This window comes from Desmodus rotundus, chromosome X (genome assembly GCF_022682495.2).
Source record: "Desmodus rotundus isolate HL8 chromosome X, HLdesRot8A.1, whole genome shotgun sequence".
NCBI classification, from domain to species: domain Eukaryota; kingdom Metazoa; phylum Chordata; class Mammalia; order Chiroptera; family Phyllostomidae; genus Desmodus; species Desmodus rotundus.
Genome location: NC_071400.1, coordinates 93973415 through 94000437, shown reverse-complemented (window position 1 = coordinate 94000437; position 27023 = coordinate 93973415). Strand labels below are relative to the sequence as shown.

Sequence of the window (27023 nt, the reverse complement as noted above, 5' to 3'; positions counted from 1 at the left end):
CTATTTCCCATCCTGGCAGTAATGTATGTATTGCGACCACAGTGCTTCCCTCCAAGGACAGATCTGATGTGAGTTGCAAGAGCAGCCAGCACTGCCAATTTCAAGGGCTTAAGACAAACTGGCACCTCTAGCAAAGAAAGAATCCTTGCACTATTGTACACAACCAAAAACTTAGGCCTTATGATTCCAGGGTAAAGTAGAGGAGTTGGTGGAGAGACAGGCAGCCACAGGATCCTGAGATGAGGTGATCAATGGATCCTTTCTTGGTGTGGACATTGAAGAGTTCTACCCAACATCTAAGTACATGGAAAAGAACAACTGACTGCCCTGGCTAGTGTAGCTCAGTGGATTGAGCGCCGGCCTGGGAACCAAAGGGTCACCAGTTCAATTCCCAGTCAGGGCACAAGGCCTGGGTTGTGGGCCAGGTTCCCAGTAGGGGGCGTGTGAAAGGCAACCACACATTGATGTTTCTCTCCCTATCTTCCTCCCTCCCTTCCCCTCTCTCTAAAAATAAATAAGTGAAATCTTAAAAAAAAAAAAAAAGAAAACAAGTGACCAAAAGGCAATTTCACTTCTATATTTTTCTGTTGCCCCTATTTTTAAAAGCCTCCTAAATCTACTAATTTTCCTTTCACTCTGAGTAAAATTTCTGACATGCACATCAGGTTCTATGATGATCATATTCCTGAACCTAACTGCTCAGGTGAGCTGAACTGCATACTCCCTCAGAAACTCCTAGCTGTTTCTAAATCCCCAGGGCCAGGATTGCCCCTCTTCTTCAAACCCCACTCAGGATTCAATCTTTTGGGAAGTCTCTTCAGACAAACTACCCCTGGCTCCTCATGTAATCATCAGGCCGGCTGCTTTACTGATATGACCTATATCTTGTAAATCTATAGTCAAGGTGTTCACATTCATTGCTTTATTTCCCCTGTTATATTGAAGGAGCATCAAGGGAATGCTCTGCCAACTTCTATGATTACCCAAATTTCCCACATACGAAGTGTTGTGTCTGTACCCAGGGGGAAAGTGCGTAGTCAGAAGTACTTTTGCTTAAGAGTGCCGTCTGCTGGCCCTAGCAATGTGTGCTCACTGTTTTCCACAGTCAGACTGTGTCCATGTGTCCATGTGACAGGTTGCCATCTAGTCATCGAAGGACGAGCTGTGCTGTGGTATAAAGGGAGGTGTTTCTGCTCAGCACAGTCTCTAGTTAAAAGCTGTCAAGGCAGACACTTACGGATGAAGTGCCTGAAAAATGCTGCCTTACACACATGGTCCTGGGCAGGTTTGGGGCTCTTACAGACAGAGAGAGAGGTTTAAAGGAATCATGCCAAGTCCCCTCTTGTTTTAATATCTTGTTAAAATTCCATTATAATAATATTTAATTTAATTGAGCAATTGATACCATTTGGTTGGCACATTATTATTATTCCCTGATTCAATTCATTACAAGGAGTTAATTTCTCAGACTTTTAGTGAATGTGTTCATTGTACGTGGTGTTATTGGGCCACAATTATCAGAAATTTGGACTTCAAGAAGTGATACAACATTTTATAATAAGGGGGTCTGATATAGGGATGTCAATTTTTTTCTTTCTCTTTTTTTTTTGTCTTTCTTTTTTTTTTAATAAACTTTAAATTTTGGAATAATTTTTAATCTCGCTTTCATTTTTGCCTTCACAAGGAAAATGTCATCACAAACTCGTAAGTGGAAAGTTAGAAATCACCCAAGAAGAACACGATGATCACCCCTTGCTCACCTTCAGGGAGCTACCGGCGAAACACTACTAAAATGTACAGATAAAAGAAGTGAATACTGAAGAGAAGTACAATTACTCCCAGTAGAAACACAGAAGGTTAATTTTGATGATGAAGAACCTGGAAGAATAGGGGAGCGATTCATGGAAGAGGCAGCCACCCAGCTGGTCCTTAAAAGACTAGAATACTGGGGGAAAGCTGGAGTCGGGTAGGGCAAATTTGGTGTATAGAAGGAAGAAAAGAGTTTTTAGGTTGTGATAAAGGATCATAAGCAATTAAAGCATGATTTTATTCATTATCATGTTATTACTAGATCACAAATGGTCTCCTTGTGGCTACAAGAAGCTAAATGATTGTCCTTAAATATCCAGGCAGTCAACAGACCTAATCCATTTCCCGAAAGTTCAGAAGAGAAGTGACCGTGTTACTTTGCGCTGACAGGCGGGAAAATTCGGACCCCCCCAACCAAGAACCATGAAAGCATTGAATCCCATAGTAAGTGAGTTAACAGCAAGAATATGAGGCGATTGATTTGGGGATCTGTATCACCTGTGGAATCTCATTTCTAATGGTATCAATGTGTCAGTGTATCAAGAGAATATCAGATGTATAGAAAGGCAATTTTGTTGTAGAAGGAGCAGGAGCGTGGAAGAGTGGTCAGGTGTGAGCCTGGGACAGATGGGCCCGCCCAAGCCTGCTGTGTATGGACTGTGTGAGCCTGACAAGTCAGCACTTCCCCGAGCCCGTGTTTCCTCCCATGTAAAATAGGGGCCTAACAATTCCTACCTTTCAGGGTTGTTGGTGAGGCTTAAGGGTAATGTACAGAAAGCATGTGAATCTTCTCACAAAACTGGGAGCTAATGTTATTTGCATGTCCTAATCACCTTCCGGTTTAATCCTATAGGGCAGGCATTTCATTTTAAGAGTCTATGGATGGGCAATTCCAAAGCAGCTTTGCTAAAAGAGTTGAAGATTTGCAAGGAGCTTTTGATCGTGTGATGATCTATGATAATTTATTTTGGATTTATTTTTAGTCTCACTTGAAAAGAATTATTTTATATTTGGTGACATCAAGAATGTTTAATGACTGGTTTATAGTCTTTATTACATCCCTCCCTCCGATCTGTCTACTTAAGAACTCTAGGAATGCAGTCTCTCAGACGTGAGTGGGTTGTTTGCAATCGTTAATCGGGTGGGGCATAATGGAGAAATTTGTTGGGAATTTATTTGGACTACTTTCGAAGAATACTTCAGTTAAACTGCTATTTCCTCACGTAACTTATGTTGACAGACAGACCAGGGTTTAAAAGTCTTTGCTGCGGGAAGCGTCCCTGCCTTCTAAGATGTTTCGCAGCATTGCGGGCCTCTCCTCACTAGGTGGCAGTAGCATCCTCCAGTTGCTATAACAGGAACTGTCTCAAGATATTGCCACGGGTAGGCAAAAGCACCTATAGTTGAGAACTGCTGACAGAGACAGTCTAAATGTGAACTTTTAGACTAAAGACGGTTCTCATTTAATATGATTGCACAAACTTGGGGGTTTGGGGGATATGAAATATTGGCCATTCATTCATAAAGATTGAGCTCCTCGTCCAAGACCTCAAGGACTTCCCCAGTAATGGCCCAACCTAGATCCCACTTGCCCCCCACACATCCAATTTGTAAGTCCAAATAAACTACTCACTATTTCTAGTCTATCCCCATACTATGCCCTCCATCTTTCCCCACACTGTCCAGAGAGTCATATCTAATTTATTCCTTAAGGTTTTATTAAATGGCCAAATTTTCCCTGAAACCCTCCCAGACCTTTCTGTTAGAAGTGCTAACTTCCCCCTTAGAATGCAAAACTTCTTCAACTAGATGTCTCTTGTTCCTCCTTAATCATTTTCTAACTTTTTTGCAAACTCGAACACTTCCACCTCCATGTCTAAACTCACACACACATGTGTGCACGCACACACCCCATTTTAATTTCCATTCAGCCAGGGGACATGTAACAGAGGAGATGGTCGTGCTTTTATATTGAAGCACTCTTTTAAATTTCATCGGAACCTCAGGTGGCAAAGGTTCCAATATTTCTAAGAGGAAATATCCACAAATATTTCTTAGAGGAAGCTGCCCCTAGGTCATCCTCCCCATTACGCATTAGCATATATTACACAGCTTCTCTGGTTCACTGGAACAAAACACAAACTGGGTGAATTTTATGTGGAGAAAGCAGACCCAGGTGGAACACCTCAGCAAGAGTTCCTGGAGAGCAGGTGAGCACCAGGAGCTTCACAACCACAAGGACACTTTTCAAAATCTTTGAATATGGCATAGGAAGATATGCCATTTGAAAATATCAATATTTTAAATAATTAACCAAGAAGCATAGGTCAAAACTGTAAAGGTACAAACAGAGAGAGTTAGAGTGAAAATTAATTCTTTTCCAGTCTCCTTCATCACCCAGTAACCTTCCCTGGGATGTATATTAGCAGTTTCTTGGGTATCCTTTCAGAGATAATTTAGGCATACCCAAGAAAAAGCATAAGTGGAAATAAGCCAAGCGTCTATCACAGATGACTATCTATCTGTCTATGATTGATAGTGTGTATCAACAGATGAGTGGATAAACAAAATGTGCTGTCTGTACAGTGGAATATTATTCAGGCATAAAAAAGAAATGAAGTACTGATACAAACTACATGGATGAACCCTGAAAACATTAGGCTCGGGGAAAGAAGCCAGACATGAGAGACTCCATATGGTATGCTTCCTTTCATGTGAAGTGTTCAGAATAGGCAGATCCATGGAGACAGAAATTGTGGTTGCCAGAAGCTGGGGGAAGTGGGAATGGGGAGTGACCGCTAATGGATACGGGCTTTCTTTTGGGGGAGATGAAAATGTTCTGGAATTAGGTGATAGTTGCACAATCTTATGAATATACTAAAAACCAAAAAATGTTTAAAAGCTCCATGAATATAAATTTGTATCTGTCATTACACGTTTTTTGTCTAAGTACCATCTTTTTCCAATATTGAAACATGAATTTTATAATTTTATTTTCTTTGCATCAATACAGTCTGTGGAAGTAATCATTCACTAAACTAGTCCATCTTCCCCACAATAAAATGTATAATAAACCATTTAAAAAGAATCGAGGTGTAGTCTTTTCATACCTTTACATTTTCTTCTTAAACAAATCCTACACTTTGGCAATGCTGTACCTGGCCTCTGTCACTTTCCAACTATCACAGAGATTGGTTCTATATTAACACATACCAAACTGTGGAATTTTTCCTAATGGCTGTGCAGTACACCTTTGTATGGACACATATATTAAATCACTAGTTCTCAACTCGGGGTGATTTGGCAATCGTCTCCCCTGCAGCAGACATTTGGCAATGTCTAGAGACAACTACGCTTGTTACAACTGGAGGTAGGCGGTGCTTCTGGCATCTAGTGGGCAAAGGGCAGGGATGCTGCTAAACATCCTGGGGCATCCCTCCCACAGCAGAGAATTATCTGCTCAAAATGTCAAAAGTGGCCAAGGTTGAGAAACCTTGATTCAACAGGCCGTAATTAATAAAAATTTAAATTATTTGCAATATTTCTTTTTTATATACATTTTTAAAGATTTTATTTATTTATTTTTAGACAGAAGGGAAGGGAGGGAGAAAGAGAGGTAGAGAAGGATCAGTGTGTGACTGTCTCTTGCGCACCCCCTTCTGGGGACCTGGCCCACAACCCAGGCATATGCCCTGACTGGAAATTGAACTGGTGACCCTTTGGTTCACAGGTCAGCACTCAATCCACTGAGCCACAGCAACCAGGGCTATTTACAATATTTCTTTTATAAATATGTGTGCATAATATTCCATCTTCCAGATAGATAATAATTTTCCCATATACAGTTTCCAGATATATACTCATTCTCCTATTATTCTGGACACTTACTTTGTTCCTTCCTTTTCAACTTTGTAAAATTGCACTGGGATAGAAATTTGTATAATAAGCCTTTGTTCTTATGTTGAATTTTTTCCAGGAAATTATTAGATTCCTGGAAGTAGGATTACTGGGTTAAAGTGGAATGACTTTCCCCCTGGAATTACACAGTGTTCTTATTGCCATTGTGAATGGTATGTTCCCATTCTATCTGGTAGTTGCTTTTATTCTGAAAGTGGGTGATTTTCACATATTTTATATCCAGGTTTTGGTTGATAGTCTTAGCATGGTGGTGCCAAGGGACATGTTGGAAATGAGGGTGGGTTTACCTTCCTTCCTATAATCTATTAGCTTCACCCCCTCAATCATGCCAAATAAACATATAAGCTAAAACTCCATGTCATTCAGGACAAGTCCTGTGCTCTTGGTCCTCCTCCAGTCACGTCGCCCCCAAAGTTGCATGCAGCCACCGTGGGGTCTCCTTTTATGAGAATGCTACCTACAAAGAAATATTTTTCCTCCTCCTTTACAATAACTATAACTCTTATTACTAGCTCCGAAGCTTCCAGAACCATATTAAGTCACCATGCTGCTGGTAGACATTCTTGTCTTTTTTTCCTCACATTAACAGGAGTACGTCTAATATCTCAGCATTTGCTATGACATAGGATGTTCATTGAACAACAGAGCCTTTATAATGATGAGAATATCTCCTTCTCTCCTAATTTTCCTAGGGGTTTTTTCTCCCCCGTCCAAAATGGATTTTAACTTAATCAAGCTCCTCCCACCTCAAGCCTTCATTCAATAAGGGTATGGTTAGGTTTTGGAAGCGTATAGCAAGCGACGAAAAGCGGGCTGGGTGGGAGACGGGAGGTTTAAACCCAGGGCGAGTTTTCATGTGAATCACCAGGACCCTTCCCTTCCTCTCCAGGATGTCGTTCAGTCATTGCCTGCAAATACTGCTGGCTGCCGAGCAGCGAATGCCCGTGCGGCTGTTCTGATGGGCACGCCCTTTGAAACAAGGAAGGCTTGTTCTCCTGATCAAAGAAACTGCTGAGGCTTGTAGTGAAGAACTTTTAAAACATTTCTAAGCCCAAATGAGAACATAATTGACAAAATGATTCCAAAATGTCCCTGAGAAGCAGGCATGACCGCTTATGCCTACCAGTTCTTAAATTTAATGAGGCAGGAGGGACACACCGTCCTGGCTTCCCAGGAGTGAGGCGGTCCAAGGCACACGGGATGTTCAGTGTTAGAATGGGTAAAGTGGCGACCCTATAATTTCAAGGATGACCTCGAAAGGCACGAAATACATTTCTTTTTAGAGTAGGTGAAGGGTTCATCAACAGTGTGTGAACTTTACTGCTGTTTCAAGCTAAACTAAACCTTGGCAGGGTGTGGACTGAAAAGAGAAGAGCATTGCCCGTTTTTCAGACAGTTCTTTGTTTCTGATCATTTACAGTTGCCCTAAACAAATCAAGATATCAGAAAAAAAGATATCAGGCCCGACTAGAAATAGGTCACTGCAAAATTATTCCACCCTTTACCAGTCAGGGCTTTGGAAAAGAATGCTCCCCAGAGTCCAAATTCCTGGCAGGAAATTCTGAACAAATTTCACCCTTTGTCTGTGACCGCCAGCTGTGCCTCCTTCTCCTGGGCATTCCTTCTGCCTCAATTTTCAGGCAAGTTTTTCACAGAAAATATACAGCTAGCCAAACCAAAGGGTTAAGTATTTAAAAAATAATAATTAGCCATTAACGCAGTAAAATCAGGTTTTCACTGTTATCTCATAAAATTATAATATTTCTGGCTTGCAAGGCCATCTAGCTGAGGCCTTCTCAAATGTTAATGCAGACATCAATCACTCAAGGATGTTGTTAAAACGCAGGTTCTGATGCAATCTCAGGAGGAATCTGAGGTTCCAGGTGGGACCACTGCAGGTATACAAATCACACTTGAGGTAATAAGAATTTTGTAAAAACCTCTATGTTCATAGCAGTGTTATTTACAATATCCAAGTGCTGGAAGCAGCCTAAGTGCCCATCAGTAGGTGAGTGGATCAAAAAACTGTGGTACATTCACACAGTGGAATTCTAGGCAGCAGAAAGAAAGAAGGAGCTCTTACCCTTCACAACAGCATGGATGGAACTGGAAAATATTATGCTAAGTGAAATAAGCCAGTTGATGAAAGACAAATACCATATTATCCCACCTATAAGTGGAACCTAATCAACAAAAACAAACTAACGAGCACAATAGAACCAGATGCATGGAAACATGGAACAGTCTACAGCAAACAGAGGGGAGGGAGGAGTGGGATAAGGGTGGAAAGAAAGGGAAGGGACTAGTCAAAGACCACGTATGAATGACCCGTGGACATGGACAACAGGGTGCAGACTGACGGTGGGAGTGGGGGGTGGGATGGGCGGAGGAGGACAAAGGGGGAAAGTTGGGACAACGGTAATGGAATAACAATAAAATATTTGAAAGTTTTTTTAAAAAATAAAAACAAAAAAATGTGAGCATGCACTCAAAATGATAGGGGACTCAAGAGTTGGAAAGTTTTAGTTTAAGGTAAATAGTTATAAGGCTAGTAAGTAATGCAAATGTTAAAAAGCTATTGTTTCAGAAAGTGCAGATAAGGCCCATCCTGGCTCCTGGGAGAGCCGGTGACCTCCTGGGGCACTGCTAAAGATTACCGCCTGGGGACAGGTGGAAGCATCCAGGCCTTTGTGTTCCAGGGAGAGACAGACACTACCTGCCCCTGGGAACAGCTACCTGCCTGGGGCGAGAATACTGCAGTTCTTTTAATCTAATTTTCCCTGAATTTCAAAACCCCTCACTGCACTTTGTTCTCTGTTATAAAAAGGCTGGCTTGGAAGAAAATGTCAGATGGTCTGGTTAGGGTATGAGCCCGCCGTTTTCTCAGATCTGTGGCCATCTGACTAAAGCGCCCATAGAGATTCAATCCCTCTCTCTGCTTATTGGGTTCCGTATGTAACAGGCAGCATGAATGCTAGTTCTTTGCCAGTTTCAAAAATATATATATTTATTTATATTTTATATTCATGTGTTAGTACTGAATAATATCATTATTATTTTGAAGAAATTCTTGTGCTGTAATATTGCTTTTATCCCAACACAGCACCAGCTCATCTAGCACGCAAGCATTTTGAGGAACACTGAATCTGGTACCACGCCCATTATGTTAACATTCAGTGCGTGCCTGTATTTCGCCAGAAATAAGAAAATCACTTCCACTGACAGAGGCTGTTCTACCGCTGCACGATGCATTGTTATAAAGTTCTTCCTTCTTTTGGTTTGATTCTACAATTTTTTAATGTATTGGTAGGTTTATTTTTTCACATTTTTTTATTGTGTTCAAGCACAGTTGTCTCCATTTCTCCCCACCACTACCCCTCCCCAACCCCAGCCATCCCCACCTCCCACCCTTGATCCTACCCCCGTTCACCTTTGTCCATGTGTCCTTTGGACATGTCCTGAAATCCATAACATCTTTAATGATTTTCCTGGCCAGTCATTTTAAGGTCGATCCTTCCAGGGGAAAATACTATGTTGTGCTATTTTTTAAAAAAGCCTGAGAAAAGCATTCATTCTGTTCACAGGTATAAGGAACATAAACTTTGAAAAGTATTTGATATACCTGCCTAGAAAATGTCTTGTTTTGTTTGTCACTTCCTTTTGCTACTCATCTTTTGTAGCAAGAAGATATTAAGAGAAATAAGCTAAAAAATGCATTTGGGGCTCATTTACTTAGCATGTTTCTAAATGCATTTTTTGCCATCCTTAGAATATGTTTTGCATCCAAAGGCTTACCTTCAGGGGCATGCAAAACAAGCCTAATCCCTCTGAACACTATTGCAACTCCTATCACTGCAAAAAGGCCTAATGTCCTTCATCTAAAAAGAGCTTCTATAAAAGAATAAGAATACCAGCAACCCAATGGAAAAAAATAGGGCAAGGAGATAAATATGTATGGTGAAAAAATGTTTAAAATTAAAAAGTTAATCAACTTCACTCAGATAAGAGAAATGCAAATTTAAACTATGAGGGGGCATTATTTTTCACTTGTCAAAACAGCAAAGATAAGGAGAAGTTGGGTATATTGTGTTGGTGATGCTGAGGGAAAACCGGCACCTTCATACATCGCTACAACAATGTCAATTGGTACAGCCTTCATGGCAGATGTTTAATGAAGCCAGTAAAGATTAGCTCTTTGAAGCATAATGGGAAAATGCTAAGAGTATAATGTTAAGTTAAAAAAAATACACAAAACATATATAGCATGATATCAGAAAAAAAGGTACTGGAAGAAAATACATCACAACAATAATAATACCTATTTTTGGATGGTAAGATAACTGAAGAAGTGATTCTAACTTTGTTCTTTATCTTAATTAGCATTTTCAAAATGTATAACAAGCCTGTAAAAACTGCTCCATGGATGTAGACAGCAAGAGCAAAGTGGACTTTTTGAACACTCTTGACAATCCACTACGGAGTCCCTGTCAGCCATGAATAACAGGTTATGTCAAGGGCTACGTCAAGACTGAAGTAATGGAGTGTAATGGGAAGGCCCTCAGGAGGGGCAGAATGCCCAAAACCACAAGTATAGACATTTGGATAAGGATTCCATCTGGACACCTATATGCGTGGGACCTCCACCCCTAGTGGGCTATCAGAAGTCAGAGCTCTGACCACCCAACGCTTGAGCCAGGGGGTCACACTCAGAGCCCTGCCGGACTTCCACTCCACCGGATGTGTGCCACCCCTGGAGCCGCCTGGCTTGGGACTGATGCCCATCTCTCCACCTGCAGACGCCGCCAGTGACTGGGACTTTGTGCTGGACGCTCTCTCTGCTCACTTCTATTATGTAAGCTCCCCCTGCGTGTGACTCTACTGGCTTACTGGGGAGGCCTCCCTAATGAGCCTGGCATTGTGGAAAGATATAAACGTTTGTGAGTAACTCCTTTCAGGGATGCTCCCTTGTTCACCAACAGAGGAGGAGGTGACGCCAGCCTACAAGTGGATCTGGTTTTAATTTGCAGACTTTTAACATTCATATTAAGACAGAGCTGACTCCTTGGCTTACCTATGCTTCTCGAGAAAACTGATACAGTTGATTCTAGGTATTCGCAGAAGTTATGTTCTATGAAGGTGCCATGATCCCTGAATTAGCAAACATTGAACCACTGCTTCTGGAGAAATACTGGGCTGCGATGCTGCGAGCTTCTGGCCACATTTTCATCAACCAACCAATACATAACCTTGTTTTATACTTGTTTCTGTTTAAAGGCATGCTATTTAATACATATTGCTGATTAATGAACATCGAACTTATAGCCAACAGCCCTGTAACTCATGCCTGAAAGAAACTTATCTATCACACATATTTTCTCTGTAAGACACATCACAGCCCTTTTGCACTCAGGGACACCAGACAGCACTTCGCTTGGGGGCCATTTTCAACAGTGAAACCACCAAGCAAAAGCACCAAAATGAGAAAAACATGGCACTGTATACATAGGCCTCCAGGAGGACACTAGTTTACAGTATAAGAGCTGAAACGGGGGCAGAGGGTCACCTTATCCATCCTCAGCTGGGAACGTGTACCTCTGTGCGTGCCCATGAATCAAATCCCAAAATTGACTCTGGGATTACAAATAAATTAAGCGAGTAGATGGTTCATGAATACAGAATCCACAAAGCAATGAAGATTGACTACAATTACGATTATAGTTTTAAGGAAGATTCTTACTCAAAAGGAAAGAGTCGAATATCAATATTCTACAGCTGACCTCCTTCAGAGTAGTTTAAAGTTGAGTACCTTACAATTTATAGCAGTTCCCCATTCCGTAATGGAGAGTAAAGCAAGGTATTTCATCATTCCTTTTATATATTCACTGTCTTCAGCAAAAGCCATCTATTTTTATTATCCAATTAATTTCAGCCAGTAGTTACTGAGTATCTCCAGCAGGAAAACTGGAAAACATGGAGATGTGTGGGATTACCTCAACTAAAGCAATTTACAGTCCTCTTGGGCGTGGCCAGTAGAGGTAGTGATGGAGGCAACTCCCAACTGCAATTCAAGACCGACAGAATAGAATTGAGGCCACTACAGAGGTCTAAGGTTCTAATGTGCACGAGCCTGGTAAAAACAATGCTAAGGGGACCAAATGAAAGAGCAAGTGCATCCTCTTGGGCTTGTCTGGAAAACTTGATGGAGAAAGTGCTAGTGGAAAAGGCCATGAAAGATTAGCAAAATGGTAAGCGCAGCTGCGGGATGCAGTGGTGGGAGTGTCTTCAGACCAGTAGCAGAAGGGCACAGCGGGAATACAAGATCTGGAACTGGGTCAGAATCCAGCACAAGTGCTTGGTGGGTGGAAGGAATGAGAAGACAACTGAAAGGCGAATGGCTAAGTGACAAAGGGAGCCTGACTACTTTAATCATTCATACTATTTCCAGAAGCTTCTTGGCTCATTTCACCTTTACCTTGCAATGGTGAACTCTTTACCTGTCTATCTTTTGCTTCCTTAACTAGACCATCCTGGAGGCAAACAGGGGGTCAGGCCTCATTCTTTGTTAGCCTCCCTGCCTCTGCCTTCTCCCCTCACTCCCCAATACACAAACACACACACCCAACATACAAAAGATTGCCCAACACCAATGCCTGCATGTCCCTAGCTTTCAATTAATATTTACTCATTCAGTAATCGGCTTGATAAATACACTAAATGTTTAATAATCCTTGGTGTGTTTCCAAAACTACAGATTTTTCTCAGGGAGCAGATGACCAAACTTTGTAACTACAAATTAACTAACCCTGTATTTTCCCAGAATATATGTATGTGTGGGGAACAGGAATCTTTGAAAGTGCCACAATATTGTGTTATACACTTTTATTTCCGTATCTAAAATTGAAAACAAATGTCCCACAGAATCTGTATAGGTTTTACAGTTAAATTTGTAAATGTAAAATGTATCAACACATCCTTAAAATCCTAATTTTTAGGCTATGTCCTATTTCAACCCCCTTGATTACATACAATTCCTTAGAACTGAGTTTAAATACTCATAGTGTTCTTGGACTGTCTTTTGAGTTTAAAATATTATATTGCATGTGGTTAAACATTTCGGAATATTCTGGCACAGAAACAAATTTCAATATAAAATTAGTTTAATCATATCTTAGTTTCTTCTATCAGCAAAAATTTTAATTATATAAATACTTTAAGAAGTTAATTCTTACTCTTCTTAACTGCTCAAATAAGAATGTTTCCAGTGGCACAAATTCAAAGGATACCAAGAACAGTAAATGTTTCCATTGAGTATACTTTATGCAAAATAGATATTACAATTCTCTAGTAGTCAGTGAATATCCAGGAACTTATAAATTAATTTTTGCCTATTATTATTGCTTCTACAATTGAATTTTCCATTAGAACTGATTATTACATTTAAGATCAGAGGCAAGTTTTAAAATACACACGTTTGCAGTCAAATTATTTTACTTACTGTTTCAAAACCTCGATGCGGGTGATCAGGAAATCCGCCTGGTCTACCACCTTTAAATTCATCAAACAGTAAAAATGGATCCAGATTTTTCAACTGCAATAAAAATAAAATTCAGCAGATTAGGCATGCCTTGTAAGCCACACTACTAAGGGCTACATTCATGAACAGATGTAGGAAAACTACGTAGCCAGTGAGCAACTTTTTGTCATGAAAGCTGCTTTCAGGAAGGAACTCTGATACACGCACGCACACTGATTCACTGATTGGGTTTGAATTAACATTTATGAGAACTACCAACAGTGGACAGACACTTCAAGATCATTTAAGATCTACATAGTTAAACACAAACTAGAAACAGTCTGTATCCCAAACAGATTCATAATGTCACAGGGGAACGAGACTGGAATGTCAATGATCGCACTGTGGTAAGAGATACTCTGGGGGAAGACACCCGAGACTGGGGTAGAATCAGGGAAGGTGTCACTTATGCTGGGTCTTAAAGTACATGTAGCAGTTAATCAAGTACAAAGGGGAGAAGGAAGACTATTCCAAGAAAAAGAGCAGAGACAGAGCTTGGTAACCTTGAAGAAGTGCAGGGAAACTACTCTATTGAGGCAAAAGATGCACATGGAATCATGATGAGAGATGGGCTGAGAAGACAGGTCACACCTTAAAGAAGTTTGGGTTTCATATTGAAGAGGATAGATTTTAATGAGACATTGAGATGATCAGATTTAGAAAGATCACTAGCACAGAAGTGGAAGATGGTTTGGAAAAGGAAGAGAAAGGGACAGAGTATTTAGAAAGTCACTTCAATAATACAAACAAGGACAAAGGCCAGGCCTAAGGCAATGGCACTGGTGACAGAGAATGGGAAAAGAGAAGAGCATTAGATGACTGGACTTAGAGCTGCGGTGCCTGGGAGGATGGCAGGGCCATCCAGCAGCACAAGGAATAGCACAGAAGCAGCCTCGGTGACTTCATTTGAGTTCACATTGGGTTTGAGATATCTACATACATGTCACCTGTATAAATGGATCTTTGGATATTTAGTGTCCAGTGTATTGAGCAAAAGCCAGAAGGCAATCTTGAGCTCAAATGAGAGGTGGAAACAGATTAAAACTGCTGTGAATCTATGAACCAATTTGGGACTGATAAACATTTACATATAATAGTGAGTTTTCCTATACATACACACAGTTATTTCCATTTACTTAGGTCTTTGAAAATGTCTTTCAATAGAACTTGTTATTTTCTCCATAAAGATTTTCCATATACTTATACTTGTTTTTTTCTAACTAACGTAATTGTAAAGGTATTATAAATAGTATTTTTAAATTATGTTTTTGAATAGTTTGGTGCTGGGGATTAGAAATGTAGATAGAAAGGCAATTTTGAACATTTCTAAGCTCATTAATTTTCATAATTCATGTGTAGCTTCTTTAGGGTTTTCTTTGCAAACATTCAGAGCACCAGTGTATTTAACAATAAGTTTTTGCCCAATAGCTCACAAACAAATTTTTCACTTGCATTAAAGCTGTGGAAGGCTGCTAAGCTTGACTGGCCTCTACACGTCTTCTCACTCTGGGTCCCAAGCTGAAACCGTGGGCATGATCCATAACATGTTTTTCTGATAGCCAAGATCGGAGCAAACCCTCCCCCCCAAAACCAAACAAACAAACAAAATGAGCCAAGCCAATCGTGGACAATCACATTAATACATACTATTGGACAAAGCATGTGACATGGCCAAGCCCAAAATCAGGGAGGGTGGCAATTAAATCCTCCCTATGGGACTCAGGGCTAACACAGTTCAAAGTGGGTGGGAGCACATAATCCCGTTACAGAAGCAATTTTCAACCTGTGCGCTGGAATACCTGACTATGTAGTCTGGGGCCCGACCTATTTTTCCCTTAGATTGTCAAATAAAAAAATTACAACAGCGAACACAACAATAGCTGTTGAGTGTGAATGAATCAAAATTATACCTATTTTTGTCAGGTAGGTAAAAAATATATTTTTTGGTATACCACAGAATTTTAGCAATTAGTTTATGTATGCCATGACATGAATTAGTCTATGAGTCTCTTTTTGTTTTGTTGTTCATTTATATTGTTCTTTAGATTCCACATATAAGTGAAATCATATGATATTTGTCTTTGGCTGATTTGGCTAGCTAATTAATTTTACGTTAGTTATTTGTTTATTTATTTCAGGGTATCTACTCTGTTATATTGCTATAAATGAAAGCACCAAACCCTCTCTTTGTCTGTTTCTGGTTTTGACTGTTTTCACTACCTATGGAAAACACACGTGCAGGTGCACACACGTGTGTACATAAAACATATATATAGTACATATATAGTACATACACACATACAAAGTCAATACTCTACTGCAAGTTTCTTTTTACCTAACCAAGGCTCAGCCTCTTTACTTTAAAATGTAGGTGGTGGCTTACATAAAGCTGGGTAAGTCCATCTTTTTGTAGCCCGTCTCAGCCCAGTGTTGCCTCCAGTCCAATATTAAAAAGTAATTGAAAACAAAATATTTATTGAATTCTTTCAAAAATGTCAAAGGAGGGCTCCGACTTAAAGACTGCACACATCAGGGGGCTAGTTGAGAAAAGAGTCAGAGGGATGAACTGTTTAACTGGCCAAGGGATGCAGGATGGGTGTGACAAACACTCTTCCTCCACCAAGCAAGAGTATCTTGCATTAGACTATTATACTAAAGTACTGTTTGCAGGCTAGGTATTAGCCCTCATCGAAATTCCTCACAGTCTCTAAACATTTGGCAAGTGTTCAACACCATTGTTAAAGAAACACGTTATCTGTAGACAAGATCTGATTTATATGAGAACTCTGATTTCCTAAAATGCTTGCCTTGGTCACCAACTCATCCACATCTTTCTCTCTCTACATATTAAACTGATGATCTTTCAGAGTTTTTGAGCCATATGAAAATTTCCTTCAAACACAAATCCTTTAACTGCCACATTGCTGCGTCAGCTTCTAAGCTATTTGTTTTGATCTCTTGAGAAGGCAAGTCAAAACCTGCAGCCACCACCCTCAGGCCCATGACACTCCCACAGTAAAGCTCCAGCAGCCCGGCATTTTTAAGTCAGGAAGCACTGGAAGCAGCTACCAGAAATGTCAGTTCCTTGGGGACAGAGCGACTCAATACTTTTTTATAATGCTCCATTGACAAAGGTGTCAAACTCATTTTCACCGGGGGCCACATCAGCCTCATGGTTGCCTTCAAAGGGCTGAATGTAATTTTAGAACTGTATAAATGTAACTATTCTTTAACAGTTAACCGAGAGCTAGGTGCTGCCACCAGGTAGAAACAAGGTGCCAGGCCAGATAAAACAAGGTGGAGGGCCGGATTCGGCCTGCGGGCCTTGTGTTTGCCACCTGTGATATAGAATAATTTTGTGTACATAGAAGATACTCCATCCTCATCCTAAGTGGTACTGTGTTAGGTCCCTAGCCTCCCTTGCAACTAGGTGTGGTTGTATGGCTTGATGTCACTGAAGAGAGGTATAGAGTTGTTAGGTGAGACTTTTAGGGAAGTCTCCCTATAAAAGGAGGATAGACAGTTGGCAGGTATCCTTTTGCCTTTCCTCTCTTCCTCCGGTATCCAAGGGCAAATGGTGGCTACAGCCCCCACAGCTATCTTGGGCCATAAAGTGATGCACTATGGATGTATTAAGAATGATGAACTGAAATAGAATGAGTGTGGGTCTCTGGTAAGTGTGGAGCCTCCAAGCCCACCCTGGACCATTTACTTTTTGGTTTTCAAAAGAAAAGCACAGATCTTTACATACGTAAACTACTGCTTTTGGAGGATGCTTTTTGTTATGCATAATCAGACCTAGTTGTAACTGATACAATAACGCCTGTGGCAGTAACGTAGAATCTGAGGAGACCCCACCCTCCCAATACTCCACAAAAGGCCAGTTTACATCAAGACAAAAGGCAGCAGCAGAAAGGAGAGGCCCTGCAAAGGTAGCTCTGACAGCTCAGTCTACCTCCTGAAACCAGTGGTGTTAAACTCAGTGTCAAACTCATTTTCACCAGCAGCCACATCAGCCTCTCAGTTGCCCCCAAAGTGTCGAATGTAATTTCAACTCCTTAACAGTTAAGGAGTAGTTACATTTGTACAGTCCTAAAATTATTTCAGCCCTTTGAAGGCAACCGTGAGGCTGATGTGGCCCCCGGTGCAAATGAGTTTGACACCCCTGCTGTGGTCTGAGGGTAATGATGACAAGGCGGAAGGAAACTGCCAGTACAAGGTCCAGGTCTCAAACAGCCTGGAACAGACTTCAGCTGTGACTCTACACTCCTCTACCTTGACTCACCACCTACAGACCTACAGAGGCCATATGGATCCGAACCAAGGTTATTTGATGATATTAAGGAACTCATAATTGTTAAGTGTCATAATTGCACTGTAGTTATATATTTTTAAAGTTCTTTTAGAGGCACAAACTGAAATATTTATAAATGAAATGATTCACTTCCAAATACTCTTAGGGAAGAAATGGATGGGGGTATAGATGAAATAAAATTGCCCGTGAGTTGATCATTGTGGACACTGCATCTGTGAAAATTCTGTATACTATTTCTCTATTTTGATATGGTTGAAATTCTTCATAATGCAAAAAAAGAAATATGAGTGGTCCAGGGAAAATCACACTCCACCAAGGAGTGTCTGGTGGGAGGGGGAGTGGGCAGAGACAGATGCAGGTGAGTAGTGGATTTCCCTCCTGTGGGGAGCACGGAAAAATCACCCGTTAACATCATGCTATGCAATCATTCAAATTCCAGCCTGGCTGGCTTGGCCCATATATAATTGTAATGAAAGGTGTGAGCCAGCCCCACTCCATCTCTTCTTGATCATTCATCACCAAAAGGCTCAGTGAGAACATTGTGAATTCCTGTAACTTCATATTTACAGTCATAGGGAACCAGTTACTTACAGACACTGATGTTAAACACTGCTATAAATTCTATGCTAAAATAGCGTGGGCTCCAAAGTTTATGAGATGTACCTTCAGTGACAAATCCTTGGTGCAAAAAGTTTGAAAAGTAATTGCCTTGAGGTTAGATAGACGCTTTCCTTCTCTGCTGATTGGACAGTTAGGGTCTGACTTCTGGGCAAGGTGGTAGCATATAGAGTGCTAAAAATACGGTAACAATCTAAATGACCAAAAGTAGGGCCATGAGTAAGAGAATAATAGTAGGCCCATACACAGGAATATATCATAGCTATTGAAATGATGTCTATGAAAAGTTATTCCTATGAATAACAGCATAGGAAGTACTTATGCTATGGTGTTAAATGAAAAAAATAAGGACACAAAATTGTATATTCTATATAATCACCATGATGGAAAATATATGGTTATATGTAGACTGTTGGGATCTTTAAAGCATAGGTTTTCAGCCAGGGACTCTTACCTGGGCGCCATGGGGATAATTCAGGGGCTATAAACTTGGCTGGAAAAAAATTACATCCTTCTTTTCACTAACCTCTAGCTGAAATTTTCATCTGGGTTTTTTTGTAGTAAAGTATACATAACATAAATTTTACCATTTTAACCACTTTAAGTATCATTTCAGAAACGAGATTGCTTCATAACACTTCCTTCAATTATGAATGTAGTCAAAGAACCACAGCAAATTACGGGTACCTGACTTTGTCGCCAATACAAATCAAAGCGATATTCATATCATGTTACAGTTGTTGCAGCTATACCGAACTATTGTTCATGCTCTTCAGAGTTTTGAAGTTAAGTAGTTAGAACAGCCACCAAGTCTTGTTGCTTAATGTAAAACTATTAGATTACAAATTTGTTTTGTAATATTTTGCTAACCATATGTCAATATCACGTTTTCTTTTGTAATCTTACATATTTTATTTTATGCACTTAAAAAACATTATTCTGAGAAGGAAGTGATGGGCTTTACCAGACCACCAAAGGGGTTCAAAGGTCAAAAAAAAATGTAGAAACCCTCAGCAGATGTGTTCCTGACAGATGGAGTACTTAAAGCATTAGCTACCCTCAACATACAATAATGGGTTTACTGATGAGTATCTGAATTCTTTACGACCGTTCTGTTGGTGATGTGGCCTCGTAGAATATGATACCATATCCATCTGCATCTCCCAACAACCACTGTGCATTTAGTCCTTTCAATAATCTTGTTTGCATCTGTCTTTTGGAAAACAATGTTGATGGACCTCAAAAAATATTCACAGTTAGAGAGGAAGCTAATGATAAAAAGAGTATGAGAATATCAGAGCAGATTTTAACAAGAAGAACCAACCTCACATTTCAAAATAAATCTATTTCCCTAGTATATTTCTTCCTTTATTTGCATCGCACTACTCATCAGGGAAATGCAAATCAAAACCACAGTGAGATATGGTGGTCTAACCTCACACCTGTTAGAGTGCCTCTTATCGAAAAGACAAGAGACAAGTATTGGCAAGGATGTAGAGAAAAGGGAGCCCTCATGCACTGTTGGTGGGAATGTAAATTGGTGCAGCCACTGTGGAAAACAATATGAAGGTTCCTCAAAAAATTAAAAATGGGGCTATCACAGAATGCAGCAATCCCACGTCTGGGTATTTCTTCAAATGAAAACCCTAACCCAGAAAGGTACCTGCACTCCCGTGTGTGTTGCGGTATTATTGACAACAGCCAAGACACGAAGGCGACCAAGGATGAACAGACGCAGAAGATGTGGTATGTATTATATGCTATGGAATATTATTCAGCCATAAAAAAGGAAATGTTACCATTTATGAGAACATGAACGGACTTTGAGCGTTGGATGCTAAGCAATACAAGGCAGAGAAAGACAAATGCTGCATGATCTCATTTATATGTGAAATCTAAAACAAGCAAAAATGAAAAAACAAGGTCATAGATACAGAGAAGAGACTGCTGGTTGCCAGAGGTGGGGGGTGGGGTGAGTGAAATGGGCAAAGAAGGTTAAGAGTTACAAACTTCCAGTTATCCATAAGTCATGGGATGTAATGCACAGTGTGGCAGCTATCGGTAATATGCTGCACTGCATATTTGAAAGTTGCCAGGAGAGATTTGAAAAGTCCTCGTCACAAGAATAAAACTTTTTGGTAATTACCTATGGTAACAGATGTTAACTAGACTTCCTATGGTGATCAGTTCACAATTTATACAAATATTGAGTCACTACGTTGTACACCTGAAACCAATTTGGTGTTATATGTCCACTATACCTCAATAAAAAAGTATTTTTTGGGAATCTGCTATGGTGTTGGACACATATTCCCTGGGTTATAACCATTATTTAATACCTTTCTGTGCAAATAAGACTTTCTTTTCCACAAGTCCTATGTCTCCCATCATTTTCAGATGAAAGCGCTCCCTAATGTTGAGAGACATTTGTACAACCTGTGGTCGCCTTCTCTGGTAGCGTCTACTTACCACCCCCCCGCCCCCACAAGAGGTCCACAGATTTGGATCCCAGCAGTCTCCCTATGAACCCAAATCCCTGGCAATGGCTCACTGGCCAAGGGTAGAGACTTGACTGAAGCCAAGCCAATCAGATACTCTCTCCTAGGAATTTGGAATTGAGGCCCAGAGTCACACCCTGGTGGTTTCACTTGGAGGCATGTAAACTTGGGGGCATATGATAGGTATGCTTGCTGAGACACACGCTGAGGCTGATGGGATGTGGGTGTGGAGAGAGGAGCAGAGATGTTTCATGAAGCTCGGCAGCAGCTTCTGCCCAGGATCTCTATGTCCATGATACAGAGATCCCCTTTTGGCGGGGATCCCAAATGCTAAGTTTAGACTTGGCTCCTTTGATACCCTACAAAGCAGTGCATGATGGTCTTGGGCCCTCTATTCCCAAGTTTGCCCTCAGTGTCCCACCAGTACCTTCTGCAAAAAAGCACAAAACAGCCACCAAACCAACATACCTCAGGTCTGCCAATGCTTCTGCGGACCCTTGCTCCGACCCCTTCTGACTGCTCCTGGCTGAGCACTGAGAGGGTGACCTTCTTGGAGGATACCATGTCAAAGTCCCAAAAGAGACTGTTCTGATGCTGAACTGTAGAGAATGGAGGGCAAAAGGAGGGACAACAAAACAGAGAAGTCACTAAGTCCTAAGTCACGTCCAAGGAATACAAAATAAAGGATATTAAACTCAGACTTGCCCAAAATACTAACGGCTACAATTTATGGATTGCTTACTACGTATGAGATGTGGGTTAGATGATTTATTTACACAGCAGTCACGAGGGTGAATGCGTATGAGTCCTTACTAGGTTCTCAGCCACTAAGTATTTACAGTTGTTATCTCATATGATCCTGCAGCCATCTTCTACAAGGTTTATCTGCTTTACCTCAGCGAAATCCCTCAGCCTGCTCCCCACCCACTGCCCCACGAGGCAGGTGCTACCAGTGAGGCCGAGAGAGCCCTGCATGGTGACAGAGGGAACACTGAGAAAAACCAACAGGCCTGTGACTCTCCAGAATGCTGAAAACCATGGCATTGAAAGGAGTCTTTGCGGGTCATCAAATTCCAAGACCCACCTATCCCTGAAGGCCAGGACCAACTTTTCTGGCAAGAAATCTTTCTACTTTCTCATGAGGGTTCAAGAGCAAAGGATTTCAGGACTGAGCACAGAGCACGTATAATCAGTCCTTTTTCCTCTTCAAGTGCTTGCAGACAGTAACCCCAGTCCCTAAAGCTCTTCTTCAAGAGAAATAGAATGCATTCCTTCAAAGATGCCTGGCCAAACCAACAGACGCTTTAGCAAGAAGCATAAGCCCTGGAGCTAGACAGCCTGGGTTTGCATCCCAGCTTCACCACATACCAGTGGTGTGACCTGAGGCCATTTGCTAAGCCTCTCCTTCCTCAGTTTTTCTGTCAGCACTCTAAGGGCAGCTGCTGTTATTTAAAGCACTCGACCTGGCAATGGCCTCCCCTGTCAGTCAAGGCCCACTATAAGATGTGCCCTCCCAGGGGCAGGTAATCAATAGTTATTGGACACTGAATTGTTAGGCACAGAAATAAGCGCAAGCCTCAGATGACTGTGTACAAAATAGCCATCACCTACAAACAAGCAATTCAAAAGTATTTTGCCCACATCTGAACTATTTGGGGGTCCTTCCGGGCTCCTACAAATACATTTTATGCACGTTAGATACATGGAACAGACTGACAGCTGCTGGGTTGGGGGGAGGGCATGCAGGCTGTATGAAAGATGGTGAAGGGATAAACCAAAGACCATTTATGCATGATCCACAGTCACCAACCAGAATATGGGGGTTGACTGAGGGAGGGGAGAGGGGGAGAGGGTAGAGCTGGGTGGAGGTGGGAAAACAGAGGAAAGCGGGTACTGTAATAGCATAAACAATAAAAATTTAAAAGTAAAACGGTTATAAATCAATCAATCAATCAATCAATCAATTCTATGCATGTGAAGAACCTACCAGCAACTCCCAGATCACAGTGCTTTGCAGAAAGAGAAGTCGGCTACCACTTTCCCCTAATTGCAAAGAACTATTAAGCATCTCTAGTCGTCTCCCTCAGAAACTCCCCTAGGCATCTGAAGCGGTATCGGGAAGCCGGGGGTACTGCTCCCTGATGCACAGCGCTCCACCTCCACACCCCCTACGGCCACCCCGCGGGTGCCCGGATACTCACACAGCCTTGGCTGGAACCTGTGCGGCGGGTGTGAGTACGGGCAGCGGGCCGAGTGCAGGGAGGCAACGTGCAGGAAAGGAGCGTGGGAGTCGCATCACTGTGACTCAGCACTTAGCGTGCACAGGGAGGCGGGAGGTGGAGGCGGTAGTTCATGGGTCTCGAGGGCCTTGGACAGGGGCGACACTCCTTATTGACACTGTACGGGTGTTCTTGCTCCGCCCTCCCCTGCCAGCTCAATTGCCAGCCGCCATTTAGCCCCTCCTGCCCCGGCTGTGTGTGCGCTGGGGAGGGGGGCGGGGCTCTTGGGGGAATGTGTCAGCGGGACAGGTGCTCTGATCAGGGTGAGGGTCCCAGCTCCACTCCTTAGGAAATCTGTCTTTAACTGGAGTCCACTTGCCGGGCAACCTGCAGAGCCTGCCGGGATTTGAATCCTGCCTCCACCACTTGTTAACGGCGTGACCTTTTGCAAGTGGCTCATTGTTTCCACTGTAAAATGAGGATGTTGCTGATAATACAATACAACCTCCTAGAGTTGTGGTGAGAATTAAATGAGCTTGGTAGGTTCAAAACACTACACAATTGTTTGTTACATAAATAAGTTGCCTGCTGTTTGCCACTGAGAACGGGGTGGGGGACTGGGGGGGGGTATTGGAGAGTTTTCCCAGGGGAGGGTGGAGTTATAGAACCAGTAAAGGGATCTAGTTCACTGCTAGGATTCTTCTTCCTCTTCCTCTTCTTCCTCTTCCTCTCCCCCCCTCCCCCTCCTTCTTCATAGCTAGGATTCTTAACCAGGGCACCAAGGGTATGTTTCTGTTGTCTAAACACCAGAAACAGGTGTGGCTGTTTCAATGAAACCTTAATTGTGGATACTGAAATTTGAGTTTCACTTGTCCAGAAATATTATTCCTCTTTTGATTTTTTTATTCCCACCACTTAAAAGTGTAAAAACTATGCTTAGCTTGCAGGCTGTAAAAACTAGTTAGAGGACCAGAGGTGGCTGCCGTCCTGGTCTGCACACCCCGGCTCTAAAAGAGGTTAGTAGTGGAACAAGGACTTTCCCCTGGGTTTCTTACATGTCAGTGGGGCTCATGCTCCCTCCCACCTTACTTAGATGATTCAAGGTTAAATGAGATCATACGCATGAGCACTAAAAGTGCAATGAAATAAAGTATTGTGGCTTATATCATCATTATACCTACATCTGCAACTGTCTCCAAATAAAATAGAAGTATGGACTCTCTGTCTGGCACTCTGCACTCTTTAGTAAATGCTTCTGCCTTTCTTACCATAAAGTTCAACATTTAGCCAATTGTCTGAGCCTGAAACGCAAGCTCTCTCCTCACTCTTTCACCTTGAAATCCTACAGATCTTGCTTCTAATCTCTTTAGTCCTTCCCATTTTGACTGCCAGCATCCATCATCTCTGATACCCAGCCCACTCTTGCCTTCAGGCCTATCACTCCAACTCACAGGGAAATGGAATACCTGCCTAAGACCTTCACTGGGCTCAAGAGTAGGTCCTGGGATGTCATTAACCCTCAACACAACGATACCTGCTCAGGGACTGACAAAGACAAAGACACACACACACACACACACACACACACAGGCACCCCCTTTTCCCACCATGCTGAACTTCATTTTGGCTCTGCAGTGTGTATTCTCTCTCTTATTGGCTCGCTGTGCCTGTCTGGAACTTTCTCTCTCCTGATCTGGCTTATCCACATTCATGTTTCAGCTCTCAGTTCAGATATCACTCTGGGAAAACTTCCCTTTTCGTTCCTTCAAGTCTGGATGAGGAGTTTGACACAGCAATCATCGCACTTACGCATTCTTGACCAGAGTCACAGTTTACCTTCCTTTGAAAGATTCTCTTTTCCTAAGATGGCCCCAACAGTTTTTCCCATCACACCTGTCTTTTTCTGCAATGTGACCTTGACATTCCTCCCATGGAGTTTCCTCTCCTCCTCTTGAGTCTAGGCAGGGCTTTGGCTGGTTTGACTAGTACAATGTAGTGGAAGTAGTACTGTGCCAATTCTGGGTGTGGTTCTGAAATGGCCAGGCAGCTTCTGCTTCTTGCCTCTTGGAAGCCAGTTGCTATGTAAGAACAGCAATGGCTTTGAGGCTACCATTCTGAGAGAGCCCATGCCACATGGTGGAGAGGTCCTGGAGGAAGAAATGCCATGTGAAGAAAGAGACAGGCCAAGGACACTGAGGAACTAGACATGTAGACAAAGAAGCCATCTTTGAAGTAGATCCTCTAGCCCCAGCTGATGCAGGTGATGAGTCCTTCCTAACTTCTAGACCCAGAGAATTGTAAGCAAATAAAAATGGTTGTTTTAAGCCACTCAGTTTCCAAGTCATTTGTTTTGTGATAATAGCTCAGAAATATGCTTTTATGAGACAGGAGACATGAGGTGGATTTTCAAAACTCTCTGGGCTAAAGGAAAACTCTTATAAATATTTGCCTTATTAGAAAGTATATATGTCCATTTAAATGTTATTACCAGCCCTGGCTGGTGCAGCTCAGTGGATTGAGTGCTGGCCTGCAAACCAAAGGGTTGCAGGTTCAATTCCCAGTCAGGGCACATGCCTGGGTTGTGGGCCATGTTGCCAGTTAGGGGCATGCGAGAGGCAACCGATCAATGTTTCTCTCCCTCTGTTTCCCCATCCCTTCCCCTCTCTAAAAATAAATGAATAAAATATTTTTTAAAAAGTTAAAATTAAAATAAATATTATTACCAAGGCAAGCAGCCATCCAGCAAGATCAACAATTATTAAAGTAGACTTGACAGGTTAATTGTGGGATCCCACAGGCCATAGGAGTAACCTTTGGAGTTCAGGTATCTGGAAAGGCTCCTCTGTTACGAGTAGCATTCACAGGGACGGCTTCATAATAAAAGAAAACAGGAGAGAATGACTTCGCTATGCATTTGTACCTGCTTCTATACTGGATATGTGGTACACTTGGGGAGGTTTTCAGTTTATCACGCTTTCAAAGCTTTCTCTGGGCCTTAGAATCCCCTCCACCTCCAAAACTGTAAGAGCAGCGAGAGCTTCCCTTCCTTCTTCAGTTTGAGAAACAAGTGACAGGTAGAAGCCAAGTCCAAGGGCATGCATTGTCAGGCCTGAAAAGCTAGAACACTTAAAGTAAGGAAAAAGAAAGTGAGGAGGGGATGAATTCTTACACACAGAATATGGGGCCTGTAACGTCGCACTACAGCAGGGCCCACGTCGAGCTCAGAAATGTGACACAGAGCTTTGAGCACTTTTCTCACTGTTCTTCGTCACCCACATGGAGAGTGAAGCAGGCACCTGGATATATGAGTGTGTAAATAGACCATCAGTGATCTTTGGAACCCAGGGAAGCAAAGAAAACTCCATGCTGATATGACAATGAAGAGGGCCTTGTCTAAATAATTCCAAATAACAGCATTATAATCTTTAAAGATGTCTACACAAGCAATAGATTTTACTTGAACTTTTTTGCACAAATTACATTTTTCTCTTCTGTATTTTCTTCTCAAAGATATATTTTATAGAGATGTATGGACATCTTGTACATTTCATTATTTGCATTTTTCGCCTTCCAGCAGGCAACTCGAAAACTCTTGCGGATTGGTCAATGTTTCGTGATGTACCTCCCAGGGCACTGTAGCTGTTGTTCGTTAAATGATAAATACCTTTGGACTATTCCATATTAGGGATTCAAACTCACTGAACGCAGAAAAGCAATTGTCTCCAAGTCGGGGACTGATCATTTTGTAAACATTGGTCTATGGAAGCCATTAATATGATTGAGGACATCCATATATATCCAGAAAAGATGGGGATATGCGACCCCCACTTCCACCATCGTGAGCGCAATCTGCACAGAGCTGGTCGGCTCCATTGACCAGGATTCTGACCCAGAAGCTATATGTAATCAACTGTTGCACAAAACTCATAACTGTGTTCCTATCTTTCCCATGGGCTTCGGGCAGCGTGCCAGGAAAGAATGGCTTATGACCCTTTTTTGAGCTACAGAACTTTCCTGGAATTCATCACAAGCAAAATGGTCTTCACCCTGAAAGGCCAATTCATCTCTGAAGC

At 41.8% G+C, this 27023-nt stretch overlaps 1 protein-coding gene across 2 annotated transcripts in view; it reads right to left on the bottom strand.

The window, feature by feature from the left end:
• PIR (pirin) overlaps positions 1–23116 on the bottom strand; it is a 75452-nt gene extending 52336 nt beyond the window's left edge. The window contains exons 1-3 of one of the 2 annotated variants that reach the window (XM_024569929.4): positions 22933–23116; positions 21200–21330; positions 13223–13315 (exon numbers count right to left, since the gene is read on the bottom strand). In XM_024569929.4, coding sequence (XP_024425697.2) covers positions 13223–13315; positions 21200–21295 — 189 coding nt within the window. In that variant the 5' untranslated portion in view covers positions 21296–21330; positions 22933–23116. The other variant, XM_045203228.3, reaches the window with a different exon arrangement.
• Between the last annotated feature and the right edge of the window lie 3907 nt (positions 23117–27023).